The 27,633-nt window shown below is 36.9% G+C and overlaps 1 protein-coding gene across 1 annotated transcript; it reads left to right on the top strand.

Moving 5' to 3' along the window:
- The first annotated feature begins 5,954 nt into the window (after positions 1–5,954).
- Positions 5,955–22,302, top strand: LOC146004119 (vascular endothelial growth factor receptor 2-like). The gene is made up of 6 exons (XM_083142784.1): positions 5,955–6,069; positions 9,454–9,592; positions 16,688–16,787; positions 17,939–18,078; positions 19,181–19,365; positions 22,270–22,302. The coding sequence occupies exons 1-6, from the start codon at positions 5,977–5,979 to the stop codon at positions 22,300–22,302; spliced, it is 690 nt and encodes a 229-aa protein (XP_082998910.1). The 5' UTR covers positions 5,955–5,976.
- The last annotated feature ends 5,331 nt before the right edge of the window (positions 22,303–27,633 follow it).

Here is a 27,633-nt window from a genome sequence, read left to right as displayed (position 1 = left end):
TCATTAATCTGGACTAATGGGGGAGATAAGTTGACCAGTTTAACGAAAGTCCGGATTAACTGAAATAACCTACAAGAACAGTAGAAAGTGCATAAAATCTCCATTTATAGCAATAAGACACGTTTATTATGGTGTTTTTAAAGGGCATAGGCCTAAATACACTATACAGTACAGTACAAAGTCTGCGGGAAACAGAATTTCATAAGAGGTTGACTGCCTTTTCTTTGGGAAGTTCTCTGGATGAATTCTAGCCACATTTAAAACCTTGCATTCTGCTTTTTTTTTCTCCCTTCCTTTTGCCTCTTCGGATTAAGCGAAGTCCAGCTTTTTGAGGTCCGGATTAATGAGGTTTTACTGTACTTTCAGTGACATTTTCTGAAGTTTAGTTTACATGCAATATAAAACTTAGAAAGTATAAGTTCAAGTAATTTAGGAGAGAAATTATTTCCTTCTACCTAGAATTACTGTGCCTGGTCATTCTGGCAGCCATCATTATTTATGTAAAGTTCGAATAAAGTTCCCTATATATTGTCTTACAGAAATCAAACGTAACATGACTATCCTATTTATTTTCTTGGGTTTGTTCCTGTATTCGTAACTTAAAGTTATGGCTAATGTCTATGCTATGAGTAAATTAAACTACCTTCTTTTGATTCTGCTTGCCTTTACAAAATTGGAGAAATAATATTCATCTTTTATCAGGCTAAGGCATCAAAAACAAACTCTTTTTGAGCTTTCTCCATTCATCTGTTAAAATTGAACAAGTCACAAAATGTTTTCCAGTAACACTCAAATTTAAAAAGGATATATGGAGATGGTATATTGGTTAAGACAGCTTGGCAACATTCTGTCAAATTTTCAACTATAAATGGTCGGTTCATGTGTTATACTCCCTCTGTCCCATTATTATTGTCCGGTACACCTTTGTTTGTTGTCTCATAATAATTGCCCGATATTCAAACTGTGACATTGGTGTATACAAAAGAAGAACATGTAACAAGGGAATGAGTCATACAACCACGTGCATGAGCACGTGAACATCTGCCTCTTCGTTTGTCATTTCTGTACTACCATTTTGGCATACCGGACTATAATTATGGGACAGAGGGAGTATAAAATTCTAAAATTTCTGGGAAAAATGTTCGGATTCTTTGCAGGTATGTAACTAGAGTAAACTTATTTCACTGAGATATTCTTCTAGCACTGTATGTAGCTGTTGAGAATAAAAGGGATACTACTGAAGTAGTTTGAAAGAGGTGTGTTTACTAGCTTTTAAACAATTCCACAGAGCCCCTCCTCAGAGACTCCGGATGTGTGTACAGCAACAAGGATGTCATCTTTCCGACATCATCTTCCATACTTAAATAATCACTGTATACCTATCCAACCTGCATTTCTTACCGATGGTTTTGGTGTTAATAAAACGTTCGTATCTTGAAAATCAACGACATTATACTTATTCCAAAAACATGTGTTCTTTTTGCGCCACCTTGTATAAACCTTTCTTAAAATAACCCCTGATTACTATTTCTGTCTTTGGACAGCTTTGAAAACGAAGATTCAAAATCAATGGTTTATTTCAATGGGAAGACATACAAAACTGTCATACGGCTGGTTGAATAATTTTGTAATAAAAATATATTATAATGTATGTACTATTTTTGATATATATATTTTTTTTCAATTTCAGAACAGAATACTTGCTACTTCAGATTTATAGTGGATGATGATATGAATGCTACAATAGTCAATGAAAGAAGGAAGGAGCCAGTTCAATGGATAGTTTACATCGAAGCCCTGCATGAACTGACCATCGCATGGTACAGTCCTACAGGAGAAAAGATAAATTCGACTGGGGAGAAATATAATGTGACCATTAACAGGAACATTACTAAATTGCAAATACACAGTGTTCACTTAAACGACAGTGGAACGTATCAGCTTGTAGCAGAAGATCAAACTTGTAACAAAACAAGGGAGTTCACCCTTATTGTAAAAGGCAAGTCGATGTTCTTATGGTGAATTTTCTTTATATTATTCTTCCTTGAATGACTTTTGTAGAGCTAAAACGCAATGGACATTTACAATAAATTTTATTTACAACAATTTAAAAAACTATACCATTGAAAAATGACTCCTCCAAGTTCTCGCATTTCTCTGCATACAATTTAAGACAAAAACGAGAATTCCAAAGTTGCAAAGCTAGCTTTGCACTCAAAAAACGATCTTGCTGGTTAATATGTAATTATTTAGGTAGTAGCTGGTTTGTTGTCTGCTCTTTGAGCATTCAGTATACTGTATAGTATACTGAGGGACAACATGTGCTGCAATTTTATGATATTTACAGATTTAAATGCTGGACGAAGGAGCAATAGTGGAAGGGAAAGCTATGCTTGGTAATGATAAAAATTAAAAATTATAACCCGTGGTGCAATAGTCCTTGAGAGCCAGGGCCAGGACTGCTGCCCTCACTCAAGACCATCTTGAGGTTCATGCCACAGCGCTCAGTCAAGACATCATCATCTGGAGGCGATCATCTTAACGCTGTAAACTCCTTGTCGTAATTTTACTGTAGATAATTAAGGTATATTTATTTCTCTTATGAAGTTAAATTTTGACATTTACCCTCCCGACGAATATAGTTAGAAGAAAAATTTATAATATTGAATATTTACACCAAAATTTTCATTCAGGAAGTCACTAGGGCCACCACAAAAATTCCTACCATAGCGCAAAAAGAGAGTTGAAAACCGTTAGAAACTTCCTGGCGAAAAAATTTAAACATTGTATATCTTTGAAAAATATTATCGGGAATATTGGTCAGCTACAGTAAAACTCGTAACCGCTTTTGTATGAACTTTTGTATGTAAAATCAATTGATTAAATAAAACAAAAAACATGTTAGGTTGACCGTAAACTTTCCAAGTTACCTAATCAATTAAATTGTCTTTAAGTTTATCCAAAATTAATCAACCAGATAATGCAGATATTCTGTGTAGCTATACAATCTCAATACAAAACTTTAATTTCTATATATTAAAAAAGCGAAAGAAATTGGTACAAGGGCAATGTTACATTTCTGTGATAAAGACTAAACCTAAATCATTTGTCACATTGTAATTTCGATCCTATTGACTTTATTGATCGAAAGATAATAAACAAATTGAATCTTTTCATTGTGGTTAGTAAGATCTGTGACAATAACTTAAGAGTTTCATTGAAGAAAAAAGAAGATTAATATTTCCATCTTAACGTTCACTTGGGAAATAAACATTTGGAATATTTCCTTACACTGTTTTTTACATTCTGTTAAAAAAAATCGTGAAGAATGTTAATAAATTATGAAACAATAAACATTATCACTGATTTAATAATCAAAGTTACGAACATTGAAGCTTCACAAAGACAAAGAATAAAAAGCAGTTCATATGAAACAGTTTTAAACATTTAATACATTTGTAGTTCATATTAACATAGCTAGGTAACAAAATTCTTTCTGTGTGAAAACATTTGTATTTGAAACATAAATAATATGTTCCTGGATAGTTTTACAAACGAATATTTCATCGAAGTTCTTGTTACACATTGCACCTTTGTATTTGAATGTACAACATATCTTCCATTAGCCTCCGATTAGCATAAAGAAGCATAAAGCGGGATAAAATAAGAATAAATGTACACATGTATCAATTTTGCCCCGTTGTATAGCTTTCTTTCATTAAGCACATTTTGAAACTGAAAATTTGTGTAAATAATATGAATAATTTATCGAATGCTTGCATAAAATTTACACTAACAAATTGCTTTGGTAGACGTAATATTAACCAACGTTTGTAATTCAGGGTAAATTATTTGATATTTCTAAGAAAATGTTGACATGTTGTCCACATTTAGGAGTATATTTGATGCCTATTCTGGACACATGAAATGTTTACATCATGAACTATTACTGTTATTTATTTTTTAGTATAAAACATTTGTTACTTAACTTGTATGTTTTCGCAGTGACTGAATCACATGGAATTGCCCTAAAAATTTCTCATTTTTAACAACATCTTGAAGAAATGTGAACGTTACTCTTACCTTTTTCATTGTAATTGCCTCTGCAATTGAGTACACAAGACTTATACACTATACATCTTCCACATTTAAGCATATTTACACGTCATGTAAACTCGATTACAGTTCTTAAATTTGCATTACAATTCCATATTCACTAAAAAGGTCCAACATTGATTCCGAAGAAGCAAACCAAACATGGCGGCTATCTCGCCTCCAGTTGATGACGGAGCAAGCCATGAGGCTTTCAGATTGAGAAGGTAATGCCTCACTCCCACCTGCCAAGGTTGGGAGATCATTCAACCAGTTACAGGGTGATGTGTGATCAACATTATCATGAATGAACTGGTGTTGTAATTAATATACACAAAGTTCTTGACTTATCTGAGGAAGTTGCCTTGTAGAGTAAATTTGGTTTAATTGTCTTTTTCAATACCATATCAAAGTCTTGAATGAGATCGAGAATCTCGTACACTAAATCTCACTTTCTCCTTGATTTTCCAGAGGGCTGTCCCATAGGGTCTGTTCTAGTTCTCATTTCAATTATTAGAAGTCCATCTCAGTCTAGTGTCGATTTTTACAAGCCCACCTGTTTCATCTAGATTCTTACAAGCCCATCTCCGGTGGACTCCTCTCGGTACCAACCCTACTTACAACCAAATGTTCTAGTTTTGACTCTCGACTTGTGCATGACTGTGGTTTTCATTGGAGTGGAAATTCTTAGGTGTGGGAATGTCTGCTCGAGCCTTTGCAGACAGCTGGGAGGATGCTTTTATGGTTAACATTAGTGTTACTCATGAGACGAGACATTTTTGGCTTAAGCGAATATTTTCAAGACGATACATGGAATGAGATAGCATTTTCATGAGACGAGATGAGACAGACCAAAGTCTCGTCTCTTCTCATGGCAACACTTTTTAACATGGTGGAAATGAGACAGGTTGGGTGATACTTAAATTTTGCTGGTTGTTTGTGGTGGTGTTAGTGAGGGTGGGTGCTTATCATCATTTATCTTCATTGTCATGATTAGCCAAAAGTAGCAAGGAAAGAGGAATACTAAATTAACTATGTGTTCTCATCATTGCAATTACACAAAGTGACAGAAAAGGGACATAAAAGAAGAATAAATACATAAATTTGCAAAATATATATTATCTGAAGATAACATTCGTTTACTGCAGGAAAGTTAAAAACTTCATGGACTACTTATTACCATAGTCACCTCTCATATTGATGAAATTGATATGTAAATCAGAATGTTCTAAACATATTTTTATTTTAAAATTTGCAAACAAAAATTATGATGAAAATAATTGTAATCCCAGAAAAGGCATTGCCAGTCAGAACCTATGTATTGGCAATAAAGAAGTTCACATGATCAGCCATTGACTGTTACCAGGATTGCTTTGTCAGTCTAATGAAAAAAAACCTCTACTGAGTGGCTGAATTATAGTAAATGCTGCTGTACCGTTAGGACATAATTCATCTGTAAGATATGGAGTACGTGTTTTTGCACTGCAAGTTGTAATATACTTGTGTTTCACACAGTAACTAATGAATTTTTGCTGTAGCTTTCACGGCCCATGCTAAATTAACAGGGTGAGCAGAAAACCTTGCCTGCATGCCTTCCTAAATTGTGATGTCAGAGGACATTTTTACTTCAGTGAGGTAGAATTTACTTCTCAAAAATTATATTTTATTTTTTAATGACAAGAGTTACATTATTTTCAAACTTACTTTTGTGTTATATTTTCACAGTCATAGTAAAAACAATGGATATGTAGTGATTTTTATGCATAATGTAAGATTTTTATACCAGTATTTGGACATTTATTTGTAGCTAACACAGTATTCTCTTTTAGCCTATCCAAGTGTTCCAATGGACCAAACTATGAACACCTGAGAAAATATGAAGTAATGTGTGAGGTTACAGGAAATCCTATCCCTAATATTACATGGTTCTTTACAACCTGTAAAGATTGTGAGAAAGAGATGCTGAATTCAAGTAATGTAAGTTTGGACTAAAATGCTATTTAATTGAACGTAATCAAACATATCTTTTTGATTTTATTGGTTGCTTTGATTTTCATCTTTTGCATTCATTTATAGATTTATGACATGTTTTTGTAATATTTATTATGAGCAAAGAAAGCTTTTTGATTTTTTTGGTGTAATAAAATGTTATTTTATTTGATCAACCCCAAGTAATAAATCATCAATTAATGCCACTCAACATCTAAAATTAAGCAACTCCTCCTCTCTGAGATAAGTAAGGTTGATAATAAGTTCTCAATATACATAAAAATAAATTACAATCGCTCCTTTCACATCAGAGAAGCTAATCACCTTACCTTGGTTTCTAAAATTAAGTTATTGTCCATTATTATAGCATACAATACTACAAATTAACACATAATAAATAGTGATGTCACCTTGATGCCAAAAATTAATTGATCACCCTTCACCATGACATACAAAACTACCAATATCAACTAGAGGAGAGTGGAGAGTGGGGCAGGTGAGACACTTTTACCGGTCAGTACTAAACGTGTTTCAGAGTAACATGATTGATATACATGTGAGCATGGCACTCACATATGAATTTCATTGTTTTTTTTATCATTTCTAAATAGCTTTTTACGTTCAACACATTCATAAATATTTATTGCCTAATATACAAGGTAACCAAAAAAAAGTTCTTGCCATTCTAGAGCAGTGATAAACAAAGAGCAATACAGTGGATGGTACATACCTTTAGGTTTTGAAGTAATCTCCATCAGCATCCAACACCTTTTGCCAACGTTCCTGCAGCTGCACAATACCCTGGTGATAAAACTCGTCGGGCTTGGATGCAAAGATATCCGTGAGTGTGTTCCGCAGGTCTCCCTCATTTGCGAAGGATCTCCCACGGAGGTGGTTGTCGAGGGAATGAAACAGGTGGTAATCTGTTGGTGAAAGGTCCGGTGAATATGGTGGATGGCAGAGTGTCTCCCTGCCAAGTTGCTGAAGGGTCTCCCGGGTCCTCTTTGCCACATGTGGCTTGGCATTGTCGTGCAGGAACAGCACACCCTTGTGATTCACCAATGCTGGATCCTTCTGCTGCAATGCACAGTGCACCCTTTGCAACTGCTCAGAGTAGAGGTCTGCAGTGATGGTCCGACAAGGTGGAAGGAGCTCGTAATGCACCACTTGCTGACAATTCCACCATACAGAGAGCATAACCTTTTGTGGGTGCAGAGGTGGTCTTGAGGTGTGAGGAACAGGGTCACGTGGTGACAACCAATGTCTGTTATGCTTGGGAGTGTCATAGAGGACCCACTTTTCATCACCAGTGAGCAAGTATGACTTCCCTATCCCATGCAGGTGCAGTCTGACTGTTTCAGCAGAAACATGGAACCTTTCTGCAAGTTCATCACACGTTAGACCACTGTCCTCCTCGATGGCTGCTTTCAGGGCCTCGTCATTCAACACATGTTATCGTCCACTGCGAGGTTCATCCGAAAGGCTCACATCTCCCAAACGGAATTTCTGGAACCAATGCTTGGCATTGCGTTCGTTCACGGCATTCTCCCCAAATGCCTGGCAAATGCGGCGACTTGATGCGGCAGCTGACAGGTCCACTTTAAAGTCATACAACAAACACACGTGAACAAGCTGCTTCGATACCTCCATTTCTCTTTGACACTGGACGAGCTATGACTGCTGTGTGTGCGCAACGTGTCTGTGTTACTGACAGTCAATGGTCAGCCTAACTCCCGATCACTTGGTAGGCATGTGTGTCATTTCGTTTCCTCTCTGTGAGCGCATAATTACTGGGACGTCAAAAACGGCAAGAACTTTTTTTGTTACCTTCTATATCATTCATAAGTTAAAATTGATATTATTCATTACATAACAACAAAATGATATTCTTGTATTGCAATATTACTTATACCTATTATGAGAGACAAATTATCAAGAAAAACATAACATTTTTCAAAAATGTTATTTGGAATTTACTATTGATGTTAACTAATTTGCATAGCATTAGTAATAAGTTCCATGACTTGTTGATGAGGCAGGTGTACATTAGGTTGATCTGGTTATCACCATTTTTCAATGGCTCCTCAACGACATTAACTTTGGGTCCGAGAATCACACACTCTGCCCAGATCTTCTATTTTCTCATTACTCAGTTCAGCAAGCCATCACTTGGTTCAGCAAGCCATGCTTGGATCTGCTGTTCTTTATTCTTGATGAATATTAGATTTTAAAATTCATTTAGTCAGAAATAGTGGTAGTAAGAAGTAAATAGAGTCAAATAAAATAATAACTGAATAATCAAAACAGTAAACAGTGATGTAACCCGAATTCATTTGGCACAGAAATAAAATATATTTACAGAAATGGTTAGGCTGTTGGTATATGTGTGAACATGGCACTAACAATCACGGACGATCATCATTGATTTCTTTGATGTTTTAAGTCCACTTTATGCACCCTAGTCGGGACTGGACCTACAGTTTAAAGTGGGATCCGAACCACTATGTGCCTCAACTAGGAATCAAACCTGGGATCCCTTGATTACAAGGTGACGATGCTACCACTGTGCCATTGGGGAGGCCTACGGACGATCATCAAAATGACATGTCTGCACAGACTGAGAGCAGTGCCACAACCTGTAACTGATATCGTCTGGCCACAAACATTACAAATGAAACAAGATCAGAAAGTGATGCCATTATCTGGACCTGAAAAGCTTACAATTATATACTATGGTGAGTACTGCACTCACATGTATACCAGTGAAGGGTTAAGAGAGAAAATGTCATAGTGTGCATATTATTTATTTGCGAAAAATGATCTTCTACCAGGCTACATGTGGAGCATTTGTGAACATTTCAAGCTACTTCAAGCACAAGAAATAATTAACCACTATGTTAAAAAGAAATTAAATAATTCAGAAGTGGGTGGGGCAAATGGGATCAGAAAGATACAGAAGTTGAACACTGACTTGAAAGTGGCAAATGATCTTCTCAAGACAGACACTGTAAATTACTTTTATCACATGTCCATATTATTATAAACAGAATTGTCAGATAGATTTCATAGGGAGTTAATTTTATCTGCAATGATCACAAACAAAATAGTCTTGTGCTGGTTCATTAACTGTGCATTCTTCATGTATGCATTGATTGCACCTGTAATGTATTGACATATTTCTGTACAATAAAGACATGCTGTACTGTCTTTGTCAACATCCACATTCTTTCTCGGTGTGAAGTTCATTGAAGAATTTCTTCATGAGGAAATTTTTTCATCCATTACTATGAATAACTGAGGTTTATGTAATTCTTCCCCCTTTCCTGTTTTAAATATGGTAATTAATATGTGTTCTCTTATACATTTTTGCAGATAGTCAGTTCTACTGGCATTAACAAATATAATGCACTCAGTCATCTACAAATTGTGGCCAGAAAAACTGGATTCTTGATTTGTAAGGCATGCAATGAAAAGGGTTGTAAAGAAAGGACAATAGCATTTGCAGTAAATGGTAATGTATTACTTTAGCAATAAATCTTAGTTTGTAAGGCTCAGAATTTGAAGTAGTTTTTTTTCTCCCCCAAGACCACCTTTAGGCAGGCCCTGTAGCCAGGCAGGGGCCAGAGGGGGCTGAGGCCCCCTGGAACTACAGTCAGCCCCCTTGACATTAGGTAAAACTATTTTGTGTAATTTGTTTTCAGTGAAGAGTGAAAATGTAGACAGCAGATATTATTTTGCTCGCAACTTTGATGAAGGATAAATTCAGGGAGCATGAGCAGCAGCTATTACATTCGTTCAACTTATTTATAAGAAGTGTAAGTAGCGGCAAGTATTTAGGAGATTCTCTTCTCTAGACTTCGGAAAGTTTCTTCACAGGGGAGCTTCTTTATCTGTACCTTCGTTGCACCTGTTGCGACCTCCCATTTATACGGAAATCTGCAACTTTTATGTCATTATGCAAATTCCCTCCGCATCTGCGTCAAAGGTTAACAGCTCCCAAGTTTTGGGAACGAAGGGGAGTTCTATTGTTTTGGCCGGGGAGTGAAATGTATGTTAGGCTAGGCACTATGATTGAATATTGTCAATTTTTTCTTGGGTGATATAAATATCTCCATCATCTAACGTAGTATGGAGTGTGTAGTAAAGGATGATTTAATTATCAGCCAATTAATACTTCAAGCAATATTTTAAAAGATATAGAGAAAATTTAGTATTTGTGTGATATTTCTAAACTTTATGTAGCTTAAGGACCCCCCCCCCCCACACATAATTTACCTTCATTTAATACTGTTAAACTTTTGAAAAATGGACTTGATGTACAAAGCCCCCTGATAACCCGTGAGTCCCCCCTGGAGATCAATTCTGGCTACGGGCCTGCCTTTAGGACTATCGTTTTAATTTTACTTTTTTAAAAGCATTTTTGCTTATTGATTATTTTTCAAAATCTTTTCAGTTCCTTAGTGTGTTTTATCATTTTTTGGTGGTATTAATTGCATTTTCTTCCTTTAAGCTTGTTGCATTTTTGGCACATTTACATCTCCCAAAATTCTACAATGTAAGAAGTTCATTATTTTGGTCCAAGTGCATAGAGGGAAAGAGAAAGATGGGAGGGAGAGAGAGGGGAAGTGTCTTCTTCATACCTGATTGTGGATAACAACAGAGAGAGAAAATAATTGAAAGTTTAATGTCTCAAGCAGGTGCAAATTAAAAAAATATATATAAGACATCATGGATCCATTCGCCATTTTTCACAAAACTGTCGCATGTGAACAAACGATGCTCAAATATCCATGGTGACATGACTGCAACTATCATTGCATGTACTGCTGCCACGCTGAGCCGAGCCGATCCAAACTGAGGTATGGCCAAGCGAGTTAAATGCCACCCTACTTCTATCTATATCCCCTCTCACTGCTTCCAATTCTCCATTTGAAAACTGTCCATTTCCTGTGATGCACACTTTATAATTAAATCACACCATTTGTGAACAAAAACAATATCATCAACATTTCTCAACACGGATTTTGTAGAGGGAAATCAATGGTATCAGCTGAATTTGAATAATACATGAGGGATCGGTTAGACAATAGGGACCAATGTATAGGGTTGTTTCTTGATTTCACAAAAGCTTTTGACTTAGTGCCTCATAGTCAGCTACTAAAGAAGCTAAATCAGTATGGAATAAGGGGCAAAGCAAATGATTGGTTTTGATCGTACTTACAAAACCATACCCAATCATAGAGATCAGGCATGTAGATGAAAGAAGCAGGTGCACAACAACATGTGTTTCAGAACAATGTAAAATAACATGTGGAATTCCCCAGGGATCTATACTGGGACCAATACTGTTCGTGTTGTACATAAATGACTTAACAATAAATCTAAGCTCTGCGAGATCTGTCTTATACGCTGACGATACAAGCGTTGTGATGACTAGCATAAACAGTGAACTTCTTTCCAAAATTAGTCACACAGTAGAGGATCTCAGTAAGTGGTTTTCAACAGACAAAACTAAAACTGAAAAACGATAGCATTAAATTTTCACCATGCAATAAGGAAACCACAAGGGAACCCTTCTATTAAAATACAAAACAATGTGGTTAACTATGAGAAACCTGTTAAATTTTTAGGGTTGTGGATCAATGGAAATCTGAGTAGGGAATCACAAATCAACTATTTGGCAGGCAAACTGAGCAAAATAACCTATGCTGTCAAAGTAATAAAGGCTACCAAAAATTTGGAGACAATGAAAATAATTTATTTGAGCTTATTTCAATCCTTGGTAACATACAGAATTATTACTTTAGAAAATTTCGCACTTCCGCATTGCACAATTTAATGGTTAAATCCTATTAACTTCAAAGATCAACTGTCTTCATTCACAAAATGGTACGGCGTTTGAAGCCTAGATGGTACCACGTCACTGCATTGTTTGTTCCTGGGTGGCGGTAGTTGCGATTTCTCCCATTCAGCGGCGCTGTTGTGCGTCGCCTGCTTCCTGTTGTCAGGTGCCGTTGCTGGGTGGTGGTTTGGGGCTGGGCTGTGCTGCTCGGAATGGTGCACTTCCTGTTCCCCGCGTGGCTGGAGGGGAGTCGAGTATGTGTACCGCATCTTTTCTCTTTTAGGTCGGGGATCTTTCTGAGGACAGGGTGTCAAGTCAGGTGTGCCTGTCCACTGTCCAGGTTCAGTGCTGGTTTCTGGTGGATGATATCATGGGTTTCTTTGACAGTGTTTCTATGACAGAGCCGGTTGGATGAAGTTGGATATGGAGGAGATGGTGTCGTTGGTGGAGTGGATTGAGAGAGGCTTGATTTTGGTGTGTCATTTTTGCCATCTTTTACGTGTTCATTAATCCGTTCTTGGACAGTGCGGATTTTCTAAATTTCACGTAAGTAATTTTAAAGTGCGAAATTTTCTAAATTTCAAGTAAGTAATTTTAAAGTGCAAAATTTCCCAAATTTCACGTAAGTAATTTTAAATGGCATTTTCCACATCCATCATGAATACAGAATTATATTCTGGGGTAATGCCTACAAGAGTAAGCATTATCTTACAAAAGAAAGTTGTACGAATCATGATGGGGGCAAAACCAAAGGAACCGTATAGGAAGCTGTTCAGGGATCTATGAGGCTTGTCCGGAAAGCGGAAAGTAAAGACACAAACAAAAAATAAGATATAAAAGAAATGTATTGCTCGCAACTAAAGTTACACTGGATACACTGATACAGAGGCTATTTCTCCACATAAGTGCCACCATTGTCCAAACATTTGTTCAGACGTGGAACAAGTTTTTGTATCCCTGAATCGTAGAAATCCCCCGCCTGCATCTGGAACCAATTTGTGACTTCTTCCCTGACTTCATCGTCGTCAGCAAAGTGTTTTTCACCAAGATTTTTCTTGAGGTACAGGAACAGGTGGTAGTCGCTGGGTGCAAGGTCAGGGCTGTATGACAGATGGTGAAGGACCTCCCATTGAAACTGTGCAAGCAGATCCTTGGTGACATTCGATGCATGGGGGTGGACGTTGTCTTGAATCAAGCGGATTCCACTTTACAACATGTCTCTCCATTTGTTTTAAATTGCACGTCGAAGATGTTTCAGTCTGGCAGTAGGTTTCAGCATTAATTGTTCTTCCAGGCGACATGAATTCCACTAGCAGGATGTCGTGGCGATCCCAGAAAATGGTTGCCATCAGCTTGCGGGTTGAAATTGACGTTTTGAATCTTTTGGCTTTTGGAGAATGGGTATGGCGCCACTGCAGTGACTGCTGCTTGGATTCAGGCATATGGTGGGACACCCATGTTTCATAACCTGTCACAATGGAGTCCAGGAATACATCTCCCTCTTCTGCATAGCGAGTAAGAAAGTCCAGTGCATATCCCAGTCGTTTGGTTTTGTGTTCGTCAGTCAAATGTTTTGGGACCCAGCGTGCACACAACTTTCTGTACCCTAAACCACTCACAACTTCATGAATAGTGGTTTTCGACTGTCAGGAAACATCACACACAATTCTCGAATTGTCACCCGGCTATTCACATGCACCTCTGCTTCAATGCGATTGCGAAGGTTGTTAGTGATCACGGATGGCCTCCCACTTCTCTCTTCATCATGAACATCACGTCGACCTTCTGCGAAGGCACGGCACCATTTCGCCACATTTTGACAATTCATTACATTCCATACACAGTCACAATTTCTCGGTGGATCTCCGATGGATGCCTTCCTTGTGCCTGCAAAAACCTGATCACGGCATGCACTTCCCACTTGCCAGGATTCGGTATCGCCGTTGCCATTTCCAATGTGTGTTCCTTGCACAAGACTCAGCGCAGCATTGACGACTCACTCCCAATCCTCGTCGTATGGATCAGGGTTACTGCCAGTGTTGCCAACTTTGGTACACATTTTTCCCTAACATGCAAATGTGTTTGTATCTTTACTTTCCAGACAAGCCAGTGCACCAGAAGGGATTTTAAAGATGACTCAGTTACTGTGCTCTTCACGTTTTGTCCTGTGGCAGATGGAAGGTATAGGCCTAATGTACTACTCCCTCTGTCCCATAATTATAGTCCGGTATGCCAAAATGGTAGTACGGAAATGACAGACGAAGAGACAGATGGAAAGCACAATTTGTACTGATCCTTGAGTAGTAAAGTTGTAAGACTGATTCCCTTGTTTCATGTTCTTCTTCTGTATACACCAATGTCACAGTTTGAATATCAGGCAATTATTATGAGACAACAAACAAAGGTGTACCGGACAATAATTATGGGACAGAGGGAGTATGTATTTTGTACCTCCATTGGCTACATTGAAAAGGTTCAAAAATTGTGTTTTTAAGGGCAGGACGATTTTGTTTTGTATTTCACTACATAGTTCAATAAGACTGCAATGTGTATCTGAATGTTTACACTGTATGACCACTTTCTTGGAGTAGAAGACTCAATACATATCATCATGGACATCCAAAGGGGAGGGCAAGGATCCATGAAAAATTAATGTCAATCTAAAGTTATATATTTCACACATATATTTTAATTTCTGTCAGTAATTTATGTTAATCAGTGGCGGCGATTAGGAATGCAGTTACACTATGCTAAACCTTATCTACCAAGGGAAAGTAAACTGTCCTTGCCTTCCCCCCCATTTTGGCACCTTGCTCCCCCAGTTTTGAAAGGTTGCATGCATGTTTCATGTTTTCCTTATTCTCAGAATCGCACCCCCTAATTTTCTTTCTGCACCCCCTCAGCACCTCTAGATGTACACAATACAATTTTATATGAAAAAGGACCTAGGTACACAGGAATTCTCTTGTAACCAAACTACATAAAAACAATTGAAACCTGCAAAGGTTTTAAGAGAGAACTATACAAATACTTACTGGAACATTGCTTTTAATCAATTAATGAATATCTAGGCATGCAATAATAAAATTATCTTTTCATTTTTTCCTTTATTTTTTATCTTTTTTACTTTTCACTGTATACATACGTATATTGTATTTCATTGTTATACTCCATGATATTTTATTCTACAGGGTGGCTCAATAAGTCACTTAACACCCCCAGTACAAGGCCACTGTAGCACACAACATGGAAATGGTGATGACCAATCGTTATCAGGCCAAGGGGGAACCACATTGACGCCAGCCACACGGTCGGCGGCCATCTTGATGTCCGCCATCTTGAATTCAACTTCAGAATTTTAAATGGGAAGGGGGTCGTGTGACATATCAAAATGGGCTAGAATTTCACGAGAAATACAATGGTGAAGGACACTGTGAAGGACTTTTAATTCAATGGAAGTGTCACACTGTAAATTGTTCGCGACTACCATTCATAATGCGCAGCTCTTCGTGGATGTATCCGATTAAAATCGTGTGCATTGGCATGCGAACTTCTCTCCCTAGACATCACTTTGATCTCGATGCATTACCGATGCGCTAAACAACAAATTTTAAGGCATTTTTCTAACACCTCGAAAAGGAGCAAATTGGTACAAGAATTCAGTCATAACTTTTTACTGGTTAAAGATACGTCAAAACAACCTTCACCATTGTATTTCTCGTGAAATTCTAGCCCATTTTGATATGTCGCACGACCCCCTTCCCATTTAAAATTCTGAAGTTGAATTCAAGATGGCGGACATCAAGATGGCCGCCGACTGTGTGGGTGGCGTCAATGTGGTTCCCCCTTGACCAGGCAATGATTGGTCATCGCCATTTTCACATTCCATGCTGCAGTGGCCTTGTACTGAGGGTGTTAAGTGACTTATTGAGCCACCCTGTATTCCACTATAATCATGCATTGTATTGGCAGTGTATTATTGTTGTAATGCTCATGGTGTTGTAAACGCAAATTGGTAACATTTCCATTCTAGTATTTTATCACATTAGACTATATTTCACTATATTTTACTATATTTCATGTGTACATATATTGTATTTCATTGTACTTACTATTATATTGCAATGTCTATGATATTGTAAATACAAATTGACACGTTCGATATCACAGCAAGCAATGTGATTCATGGACGAAATAAATAAATAAATCAAGCAGTATTCAATATTTTCTTGTAAGCAGTACCCATAAGCTTCACGTGACTTACATAGAAAAAATGCATTATCAGCAAAGTCGGAAAATAAAACATTTAGATACATTTATTTGGAAACTGATAATAATATTGATTTAATCAAGCACCAACACTTTCACAGAGTGCTGCGAGATATATTAGTTTCGAACTTTTTCTTCTTGCTTGTTCAGTGCTCTTTTTACCTTGATGCACTGCATGGGCCAATAGGCCACCATCAGCTATAGCTCTGGGAGAGATATATACATGATGTGAATAAAAAATGAATGTGTAGTGTGTCTATTGAACAAACTACATCAGAATTTTATGTGTGTCTTTAAATGGAATAGGTAGGTGAGTGGAGTCATGCAGAGAATAGGTTATATTGACTTAGAATTTCTGTTTAATTTCCTTAAAGGTAGCTGGATGAAGGAACATAGTTATTCATACTTTCATTTCATTGTACTAAAATCTTGGGGACATGCTTCTGGAAATAATAATCTGCATTTTCTAAAAAAAAATATTGTTATTTCTTTCAGAACCAAAAGCAACCAATGGGGCAATAATAGCAGGTGTTGTGGTTGCATTTCTTATACTAATTGGGCTGTTGGTGGGCCTGTTTTTTGTAATACTAAGAAGGCATAAGCTAAAGTCAATTTATATTATTAAATACTTTGTATTGAATAGTTTATTTTAAGTAACATTAATAACACAGAACCTTACTATTACATTTCTGAATTTTACATTGGCCCACATTAAGTACTTTCTTGACTCTATACGGTGTACGCTTTTAGAAGGAACATGAGTTCAGCCAATTCACACCCAGTGTTATTGCGCTGTTGCCAAACTAACTGCTAGTGGAAGGGAAAGAGAGAATTCACTGTGTCCAATATTCAACTATTTTTTTATATATAATGCATACAAAGTATATATGAGTCCAGTGAAATAATACAGAGAATATTTCTGCACAGGGTTATAATATCTTATCACTGAAGCATATAGGAACTCAAACTGACTCAGACTCACGATGTTGGAGAATGTCCATATAATGAAGAGTCATTGTGTATATTGAGACAAATTTAACACCCATTGTTTTCTCAGGACATAACAACTCAGCTATTAACATGATGACAATGAAAAAGAACAGAAGGAAGGAAAATGAAAGGGTCATTGTGTGTGTTTTGATACGTGTTGTTTCCCAGTGTTTCTTCAAGAAATGAAAACTTTGACTGTAAATTCAATATGTCTTGCCCCATCTTGTGATGAACTCTAAATTGGCGAGTTTTATGAAAACTTGTTGTGCTCAAGAAAACTACAGGACACGGCGTTTAACTTGCATGCCGCAGTTTCCTAACTGTACAATTTTGCACTCCTGCCATTGGCTGGTTGGCAACGACTCTCTCTCTGCGTGGCCCCACCCGATATTGCTTCTAAAACTATATGCCGTATGGAAAGGCAATATCTTTATTCAACAACAAACTACTTGGTTTCTGAAAACTACTGATCACAAATATTTGAATTTATGACCTTTCATAAAATATTTCTTGAAAAATAAACACATAATGCAAGAAATGTATTTGAAAACTTTTACGTATTTTTTTAAAAAATATTTTCTTATTTATCATCATTTTTCATAGCAATATATAAACTCTTTAAAAAAAAGTGTACATGTTATTTGTTTAGTTTACTTCTCATAATCTCTACAAAGATGAGTAAATTTTCTCCTTGCAGACTTGATTTTGTACAATTTTCAATGAAACTCGTTTTTCTTTGTTTTTAATTTAATGAAGAACTCTCTGCCATTGGCTGAAATTGAGAGATTTGAGAAGGGAGCTGTGGAGTATCAGTCCAGGAATCATCATTGATGATCAAATCGAGCTGCTGCCATATGATAAGAGCTATGAATTTCCAAGAGACAAACTCCAATTGGGTGAGTTGTATGCTAAAATTTTTGATTATATCATATGTTAACCTATGAATATTTGAAAGTACAACTCTGGTAGATTGCTATGATGTAGTTGCAATAAAATACTTATAACAAAATATAATAACCTGTGGTGCAACACGCTGTGAGGGCCAAGGCCTATCCAATGGCTGCCCTCCTCATTTCAACATGAAGGTGGGAGATCATCCAAACAGTTAGGTGGTGATATGTGGTCATCTCAACGAACCCGAAGTCATTGTAGATTTCCATGACCAGGTTACACTGCTCATTCATAGTTCCCCAGTTTCCTCACAATGGCCACTGGTCCCATACACTGGCTGAGATCTCAGGAGAAAAGTTGTTACGCTTCCCCCCAGGAGACTCAAACCAGTGTGTCCCGTAGCCCAAGCCCAAAGCCTTAGCAGACCACACAGCCATGGTGTAGGACATGAAATACTTATCTTTATAAATATTTTCAACAACTTGAAATTGTTGCAGTGCTCTAGTATCAGAATCGATCTCAACTGTGGATACTGGCATCAGTTTCAACCAAATTTATATGAATCCTTATGTGTAATTTTAAAGCTTTATGCAACTTTTGGAAATAGTATAATAAGTGAATTCTCACATGTAAGGATTTTAAGATGACTGAAGGAGCAAAACATCTTGACAACTACTATTATCATTCATGTACAAGGTTCCCACTCACTTTGCAAAACTGAACCTCCTGACTTTTCCAGGTTTTCTTCAACTTTGCATGTTCATAAAAATAAATCAAGTTTGTTCAACTTTTTTGAGAATAAATGATGAAAAATGATATAAGAACATTTTGATATGAAACATTCCCAAAGCAGTTGGAATGTAATGTAATGAAATGTAATTTACGTGATTTTTAAGGTTGTTGAACGTTTTTACAAAATTCCCTATTTTTTTCACTCCTGAGTTGATTTCCATGACTTTTACAGTATTTCCAGATCAGTGAGAACCCTTCAATTTGAAAATAAAAGTGTCCAAAGTTAGTTCATCCTTTTATCTCAACTAAATCAAATTTATATGCACATTATCATTTTCCCTTACAAATTTAAACCAGTGTTGCTCTGCATTTCAGGATGTCAATTTGGTTCTGGAGCTTTTGGAAGAGTCCTGAAAGCCACGGCTGAGGGCATCGTTGAAGGGGAAGCTGAGACTACTGTAGCAGTGAAGATGATAAAGCCACATGCCGATCGCTTACATATGAAGGCCCTCATGTCAGAGCTGAAGATCATGATTTACCTTGGGAAACATGTCAATGTTGTAAATTTGCTGGGGTCCTGCACCTCAAATTTAAGGAGAGATGTTATATTTATTTATGTCTCATATGCAAATTAAATGTTATTTTGTATTTTTTGAAAACTTATTTAGTATTTTGAGTGGAAATTCTTAGGTGGCAGGTTTGTTTGCGTCGAAAAATGTGGGGGTATCCTTGCGTGGTTTAACATGGTGAAAATGCAACATGGAGGGGCAGATTTTGCTAGCTGGGGATAGCATTCCCATCGTCTTGAAGTACTGATATTTATGTATTCTATTTCACTTCCTATTTGTCTTGTTTGTTTCAAAGGTATAAATAATTGAGGACTAAAACATTGTAAGTGCCAAAAGCAAAAGTGTTGGGAAATCGCATCGTTCCGCACATCAGTCTGTAAGAATATGCACACTAGTGAGCTCTTTACATGCCCTTTGAACTACTTAGAGGGCTACCAGTTACATTTCACGTTTACCACATTATAAAGCATGGCCTCATTTTTCAGAAAAAAAAATCTTCGAATTTTAGGTGCAGGAATATGCACAAAGACATTCATATTTTAATCTTTGCGGTCTATATTTAAACATTTATAGGGTACATGTTTATTTGTTTACAAATACGGTATATGGTACTTTACCTTGCAACATCGGTAACTTCTGTCTTTACATTTTTTTTTGTCAATCAGTCTCTTCACTTTCAGCATCACTTTCACCATCACTCTCACCATCATTTTGTTATCAGGAAAACGAAATGTTGATTGTTGTATTGCAGCTACCGGTAATTTTAAGGAAAGTTAAGAAAAAATATTTACTCTTTGTAACTACCGGTATTAGAGATTGCAATAGATTCTATGTTGTACGTGCATGAAATACGTATATTGTAGTATGTATATACATCGAATCGAAAATGCCATCGAATCTAAGGCGCACCTGAATTTTGGACATCTAAAATCTGACAAAAACCTGCACCTTAGATTGGATGAACTACGGTATATAAAAAGGAAAGTAAAAGTAAGGCTACCCTTACACATGTCATGGAAATGGTATAGGAGGAAGGGGTGTGAAATTAGGGGCCACACCTTCAGAGTCACAACCATCTGTGTAGGTGATGTGATCAACACCATGCTCCAGCCACCTTTACCCCACTCCCCCAGGGTGACCCCGGTAACTATTTATTAGAGGTTATGTAAACCCCAAAGCTGCTCCATTTATGACTTATGATGGGGAAATTCGCACCTCAAAATGGAGTTTGGGTCCCCTGCATGGCAGTCAGATTGGACAAGACCTACTCTAACTTTGATATGTATAAAAATATTTTTTATTAGTTCTGTATGATATCTAACCAGATTTTATGTCAACATTAAACAAATGACAAAATTGAAAATAGCATGCATTATACAGCCTAAATATGGTCAATATATTTTGATAACTCCTCCGTGGCCGTGCGGTCTAAGGTGCTGTGCTTTGGCTCCGACTGCAGGACAGCATGGGATCAATCTCTGGGTTTTCAACCTATGTATAGGGCCGGTGGCAACCCACCATTGTAAGGAAATTGGGGAGCTACGAGTGAGTACCATAACCCAGTCTGGAAAATCTCCTATAATGGTTGAGGGTTGGACGTGGGACTGTGGGAGAGAGACTGGCAGTCGGGAGATAGACCAAGGCCCTTACGGGCTGTAGAGCCACAAGTTATTGTTATAATATAACATAACAATACCATTATATTTCTGGATGTGAAGCATGTTCATTCTGATGATTATTTGCAGGTTTTATAAGATATAATATAATGTATCTCTCATTTTCAATAATAAATAAACAGTAGTTTATTCATTTGGTTTATTTTACTTCTCCTTTCTGCTACTCTTGCCTAATCACAAAGATGAGGATGAATGATAATATGATGAAATTGATGAAACAGACACTCACAAAGAACACCTGGGATTCAAACCCAGAACCCTGTCATCAATGCTTGTGTTCACTCTGCCACAGAAATTGGCGAAACAAACACTAGAGTTTATCAACTACTATCAGATAATATATGTAATCAAGATCATGTAAGCTAAACAAAAACTATTTTCAAATGCAAACATTGCTACGTTGTTCACTTCTGTTTTCTATTGATAAATATATTCGTTGTTGCATTTCATTTAAGGTGAACTTCTGCTAATTGTAGAATACTGCAAGTTTGGAAATCTACAGAACTACTTACTTCGACACAGGTCTGAATTCATCAGCCAAATAGACCCACTGTCAGGAAGATTTGACACTAATATTGGTAATGACAAAATAAAGGCTCTTGAACTACATTATCTGGAAGCAAGAGAGAATTTACTTCAAAAGGCAAAGTGAGTCAATGGTGCTGCAGAAAAAGTTAGTTTTGTATGTTCAGAGAAGAAAGAAAAAGTAATAAAAAGCACAAATTAATTGCTTTTAATTCAAAAAGCTCATATTCATTTTCTTTTTAATTTCAGTTCAGTGATATCTAAAAATGTTAAAGTTGCTATGCTCTTGCATTTGAAAAAAATAAATAGATGAAAACAGTATGTGTGTTTGTGTTTACATGTGTGTACACATGTACACATATATATTATTTACTTACACTATCCCACCAAGAAAATAAGTTGATATATTCTAACTTGTAGGATAAAAGCTAAATAAAGAAAAAAAATTATTACTAACAAGTTTTGTTCATATTTTGATAGGGAAGAGTATGGACTATTTTTTAACAAGTTACTGAAAGTTAGAAATAATTGAAAGATATGTTAAGTAACATTTACCCACCCAGAGTAGCAACAATGTATACTATAAAATTAATATTTTATTGATAAATTTACTGAATAGATAACTGTTACTTATAATAGTGATTGGTTTGCTAATTAAAGTTCATTACATGTAATAATGCTATGCTTCTTCTAGGTCCCTGGATACTGGGAGTACAGAAATGACTGATGGATCAAATAGTGCTTCAGTGACAGGTAAATACAGTCAGTTTATAAGAAAGAAATGTAATATTTTCTGAATATAATTTATTGTTGTTGAATAGGTTCCTAGTTCCTGGGTGTGTGGTTTCGCGTATGTCAGTTTCACTCTGGTACAAATGAAACTGATACGTAGATTAACTTATACTTTAATAACGTGAAGCATGTAAATAACACTGAATATAATGAAGGGTTCCACACAAATGTACACGAATATGACAAGGCGTACAACACACATACGTTGTCTCACGACACAACTCGGACTCACACTGCGCATGCGCACACTGCATGGCAACAAGCTTAATGAGAATGACAATTCATCTGAACATCATGGCCCTTCTTGGAAGATCAGCTTCCAAAATTAGCATACACAATAATTATTACCCTTTACAATATAACATATTACACTTGAATACATAGATTACAATAAACACAAATTTTCTTTCTGGTTACATATTTACACTTTCTCAATTGGTAGAGGTGCAAGCTTCATAATAGGCCTTTTTAGTTCACCATCTTTAGTTTTCACAGTTGCAACTCGTACCAAACCATCTTCTCCTTTGTGAGTTTCGATAAATCTACCTAATTTCCACTTCAATGTGAGTACGTTATCTTCCTTTATCAACACTAAATCATTGACTTGAATGTTAGGCAATCTCTTCTGCCACTTCGGTGTACTTTGAAGTCCAGATATGTATTCCAAATGCCATATTCTCCAAAAATGCTGCACGATTTGTTGACACCTTTGTCATCGCGTCAGGCGGTTAATCTTGCTCTTGGTGAAATCATCTTCTGGAATGTTCAGTAGGTTGTCGCCAATCAGGAAATGCCATGGCGTAAGTGCTGTCAGGTCATTGAGGTCACTTGACATGGCTGTGATTGGACGAGAGTTCAAACAACCTTCTATCTGCACCAATACTGTGTAAAGCTCTTAAAAATTCAACACAGCATTGCCCACAACACGTTTCAAATGATATTTAATGCATTTTATGTTACTTTCCCGAATTCCGCCAAACGAAGGTGAGGAAGGGGGATTAAAATGCCACTTGATTCCTTCATTTGTCAGAAAGTTATGCACAGTTTCTCTATGGTTCGGTTCTCTCAAAAAATACAACATTTTGTGCAATAGTTTGTCAGCTCCTACATACTGAGTACCACAATCAGAATACAGGTTAGCTGGTTTTCCTCTACGAAATATGAAACGTCTCAAACATGCAATAGAAGTATTAGTAGTTGCTGAAGATACAACTTCAATGTGAACACACTTAGTAGAAAGACATATAAACAAAACAATGTAACCCTTGATTGTTTTATGTGATTTCAAAAATCCAGACTTAATTGAAATGCGACCTGCAAAGTCAGTGCCTGTGTTAACAAAAGGTCTTACTTCGTTTACTCTAGGAGGCGGTAAACTTCCCATCAATTGTTTAGCTGTAGTGGCTTTGACACGTCTACAAATAACACATTTGTTCACTATGCTACGAACCATATCTCGAAGCCCAACTATCCAATATGTTTGTGTCACAATAGCTTGTAACAGTTGCAGATTTGCATGGAGATTCTTCACATGTTCATGTCTCAATAGCAGTTCAGTAAATGGATGATTTTTGGATAACACTATAGTATGTTTCTTATCTGAAGACACATCAGCATTATGTAAACGCCCACCTACTTGTAACACACAGTTATTGTCAATGAATGGACTCAACGAAAGAAGTATACTGGATGATGGGAGCTCTTGTTCTGTTTGTAAACAGTTAATCTCACTCTCATATGCTTCACCTTGGGTGACCTTGACCCAGAACTCAGTCGCAGCTGATAACTCTTCAGTTGTAAATGTCTGCTCTTTTCACTGCATGAAAGGTGCTCTACAGTTGTTTATGAATCTAAACATCCAAGCAGTAATATGTATGAACCTCAAGAAGGATGAAAATCTCTGCAATAACTCCTTACAGTCAGAGGTTGTAGCTATCAACACATGAATCATTGTTTTTCTTTCCTCCTTTTTCACTCCTTCACTTTCCAATGCAGACGATTCATGCATAGGCAACTCAGGCAAGTAAAGAAATGATGGACCATTCCACCATAAATGAGCTTCACACAACTGTGTAGGCAAAGCACCACGAGAACCAATGTCTGCAGGTTTTTTTTTTTCGAACGCACATGAAACCACTGTTGAGGATTCGTCATCTCATGAATGAGTAAAACTCTGTTTGAAACAAAGGTACTCCATCAAGATGGATCTGATTTAATCCAACATAAGGTGATCTGTGAATCAGACCAAAGGAAAATATCATCTATATGCAATGACAATGATGACTGCACAACACTAATCAATTTTGCTAACAACACAGCAGCACATAACTCTAAACGTGGCAATGTTACAGGTTTTATGGGTGCAAGCTTTGTTTTTGAAACTAATAATCTGACTGTAACAGTATTGTCATCATATACTGTTCGTAGATACACAACAGCACATGTCGCTTTAAGACTTCTGTTGCAATCGGGTAATTTTCACCTTCATCGTCTGCTAACTGATGCAACACTCTCGTAGCAAGAAAAGCAGATGGTGCCGTGTCATACCTGAGCGTATTTAAATGATAAACAATCACAGGTTGATTGGGAGACTCTCTTCACAAAATTAATTGGTAGTCTCTGTCCTGGGGATCCACTTTTATCTGGCGATACATCATCCGAACGTCACTCGTCAATGAAATAAGATGACCACGAAAACGTAACAAAATGGATAGTAACTGGCTGTTGTTTACCTCCATTCATTAACACGTCATTCACGGGCACGACTGTGCTAGTTTTACTAGATCCATTAAAACCTACTCTCAGTTTTGTACTTGTGCTTGTCTCCTTTGTTATAGAATGATGCGGAATTAAATAAGAATCAGCGGGGGTGCTGGGTGGTTAGCAGTCTGCCACTGGTGTCCTATGATTTAAAGCAATATACTCCTGCATGAATGACTTGTATTGTACTAGTTTCTGTCTATCAACTCGAAGCCTACGCTCTTGACTAAGCAAACATTTCATCACCTTATCCTTTGAATAACCTAACTCGTTGCGGTTGATCTTAAATGGTAAGCATACGACGTACCGACCATCATCCTCGCGATAATGTGTTCGTACGAAATGTTCCTCACACAATTGTTCTTCTTGACTCGGCACTCGTAAGTTAGGAATCTCCTCCGATTCAAAAAACTTATTCAGAGTTTCATTCAGATCATTTTCTTGTACAACAATGTAATAAGAAGACAGAGATTGTTGAGGTCTTTGTTGAGGAGTTTTGCCACAAACAAGCCATTCCAAGTGGGTATGAATAGCCATGGGTTCATTCATTCTCCCATCTCTTCTTCCACTCATTAGTAACAATGGAAAAAAATCAGCCCTGATAAGCAACTGAATAGTGTCAGGTTTGTGATATGAAGGATCGGCAAATTCAATGTTACGTAAATGTTTATAACTCAGGGTGTAAGGTAAAAATGCTTGTGCAACTGAGTTGGATATTTTCTTCACAATTAAGGGCGAACAATGATAGGATCTGTCCATGTTTTTAGAGAGTATGTTCAAATCAACAGTTGAGTGTGAATTGCCGGCATTTACACCCGAAATTCCAGTAACCGACACAAACACTTTTTTACATTGCAAGCCTTATAATTGGGCTGCATTCTTGCACAAAAAGGATTTTTCACTAGCACTATCCAAAAGTGCTCACAGGGAGTGAAGCTGGTTTTGTTTATCCTTTACTCTCACAATAGCAGTTGGTAACAAGACACGCGTTGTGTCACACTGCGTCTGTAACAATAACGTGGGTTCACCACGGACGCTTGATTTCAAATACTGCAGTTTTTGCACGGGCGAAAGTGACGTGTTGTTGTGTATGGACACCATGAACAAGTCTCTAAAAGAAAGCCACTGCTGCAGATTTCCTGTAAATGTAGGCAAATCTAACCTAGGTAGATGCACATCACTCACTCTCTTTATCTCGGTTGCTGTCGTGGTAGGTTGCTGTTTTCTCGCGATGTATAACTTGGACAATGCTTTGTCGAGCCTGTCCTGCACTGAACCAATTTCTTCATCATATTGTTCAAACTGTTCATCGGTGCACTTTTCTTAGATTTCACGGATCAGTTTTGGAGTGTCCTCTGTCAAATGTAAAGCTTTGTCTATGTACACTAAAACATTCCCTTCGGTGAGATCATCTGCCGCAACTTTCTTCTCCAAACGTGTGATGTCACATTTGAGAAGACGTTTGTTTGAAAGTATTATCTCCATATTTTAGTTTCAAAATACGTAAAGTACATACACTAAGATCACCAATCACACCCGGCAAGGATATGGTGCACTGAATTGCTGGTAAGCACAAAAATACGTGTCTCTCGAAGTTCAAGCACAAAGCCATTAATAAAGTGCACACTTTCTCAGCAGGAACACAATGGATGATCGGGCCATAATGAATCGATCAACCATTTATCCGGGCACAGGAGGACCATGAATAGCTTCCTAGTTCCTGGGTGTGTGGTTTCGCATATGTCAGTTTCACTCTGGTACAAATGAAACTGATATGTAGATTAACTTATACTTTAATAACGTGAAGCATGTAAATAACACTGAATATAATGAAGGGTTCCACACAAATGTACACGAATATTACGAGGCGTACAACACACATACGTCGTCTCACGACTCAACTCGGATTCACACTGTGCATGCGCACACTGCATGGCAACAAGCATAATGAGAAGGACAATTCGTCTGAACAGTTGTCTATATCAAATTTTTTACTTGTGATTAAAAATGTAACTGAAAGCAGATATTTCAGAAAATTACAATTTTCATGTTTCAAGTAGTGCATGAATTGTAATGTTTTTAATTAGTGGAACTAGCCAGGCTATGCAGATCATAGCTTGCTCAATGTTTTTAGGAGCAATATGAACATACTATTATTGCAATTCACTAAAACAATTCTTGGTCTTACATGCAATTAAACCTTGACATTGTTTGCAAATTGTTAACATGTTGATTGTTTCTACTTGCAATGTAAAAATGCAGCCAGCATATGCAAAGTTTGAGACCCTGTGTGTAATATTACAAAAATAGAAGGGAAAATGGAAAATTCAATCAAAATAAGAATCAAGTATTTTGCAACATAATCTTATTGTCAATGGTTTTTTACACTTAATGACAATATATAAGAAGTTTTTACTTAATATGAATTGACAATGAATTCTTGTTCAGTTACAGCCATTGTTAAACATTTTGAACAACAAAACATGAGTGGAATGCAGATGTGAGA

The sequence above is a fragment of the Lepisma saccharinum genome, chromosome 21 (genome assembly GCF_977018435.1).
Source record: "Lepisma saccharinum chromosome 21, izLepSacc3.1, whole genome shotgun sequence".
Classification (NCBI taxonomy): domain Eukaryota; kingdom Metazoa; phylum Arthropoda; class Insecta; order Zygentoma; family Lepismatidae; genus Lepisma; species Lepisma saccharinum.
The sequence above is the reverse complement of the archived record's forward strand: the minus strand, read 5'-3'. Positions and strand labels throughout refer to the sequence as shown.

Bases quoted from the DNA above. Each gene is read 5' to 3' on its own strand.
- LOC146004119 (XM_083142784.1), top strand. From the start codon at position 5,977: ATGTGTGAGGTTACAGGAAATCCTATCCCTAATATTACATGGTTCTTT. The intron at 9,593-16,687 runs GTAATGTATTAC...TATTTCTTTCAG, and splicing joins AATAGCATTTGCAGTAAATG to AACCAAAAGCAACCAATGGG. The intron at 16,788-17,938 runs GCATAAGCTAAA...AATTTAATGAAG, and splicing joins TTTTTTGTAATACTAAGAAG to AACTCTCTGCCATTGGCTGA.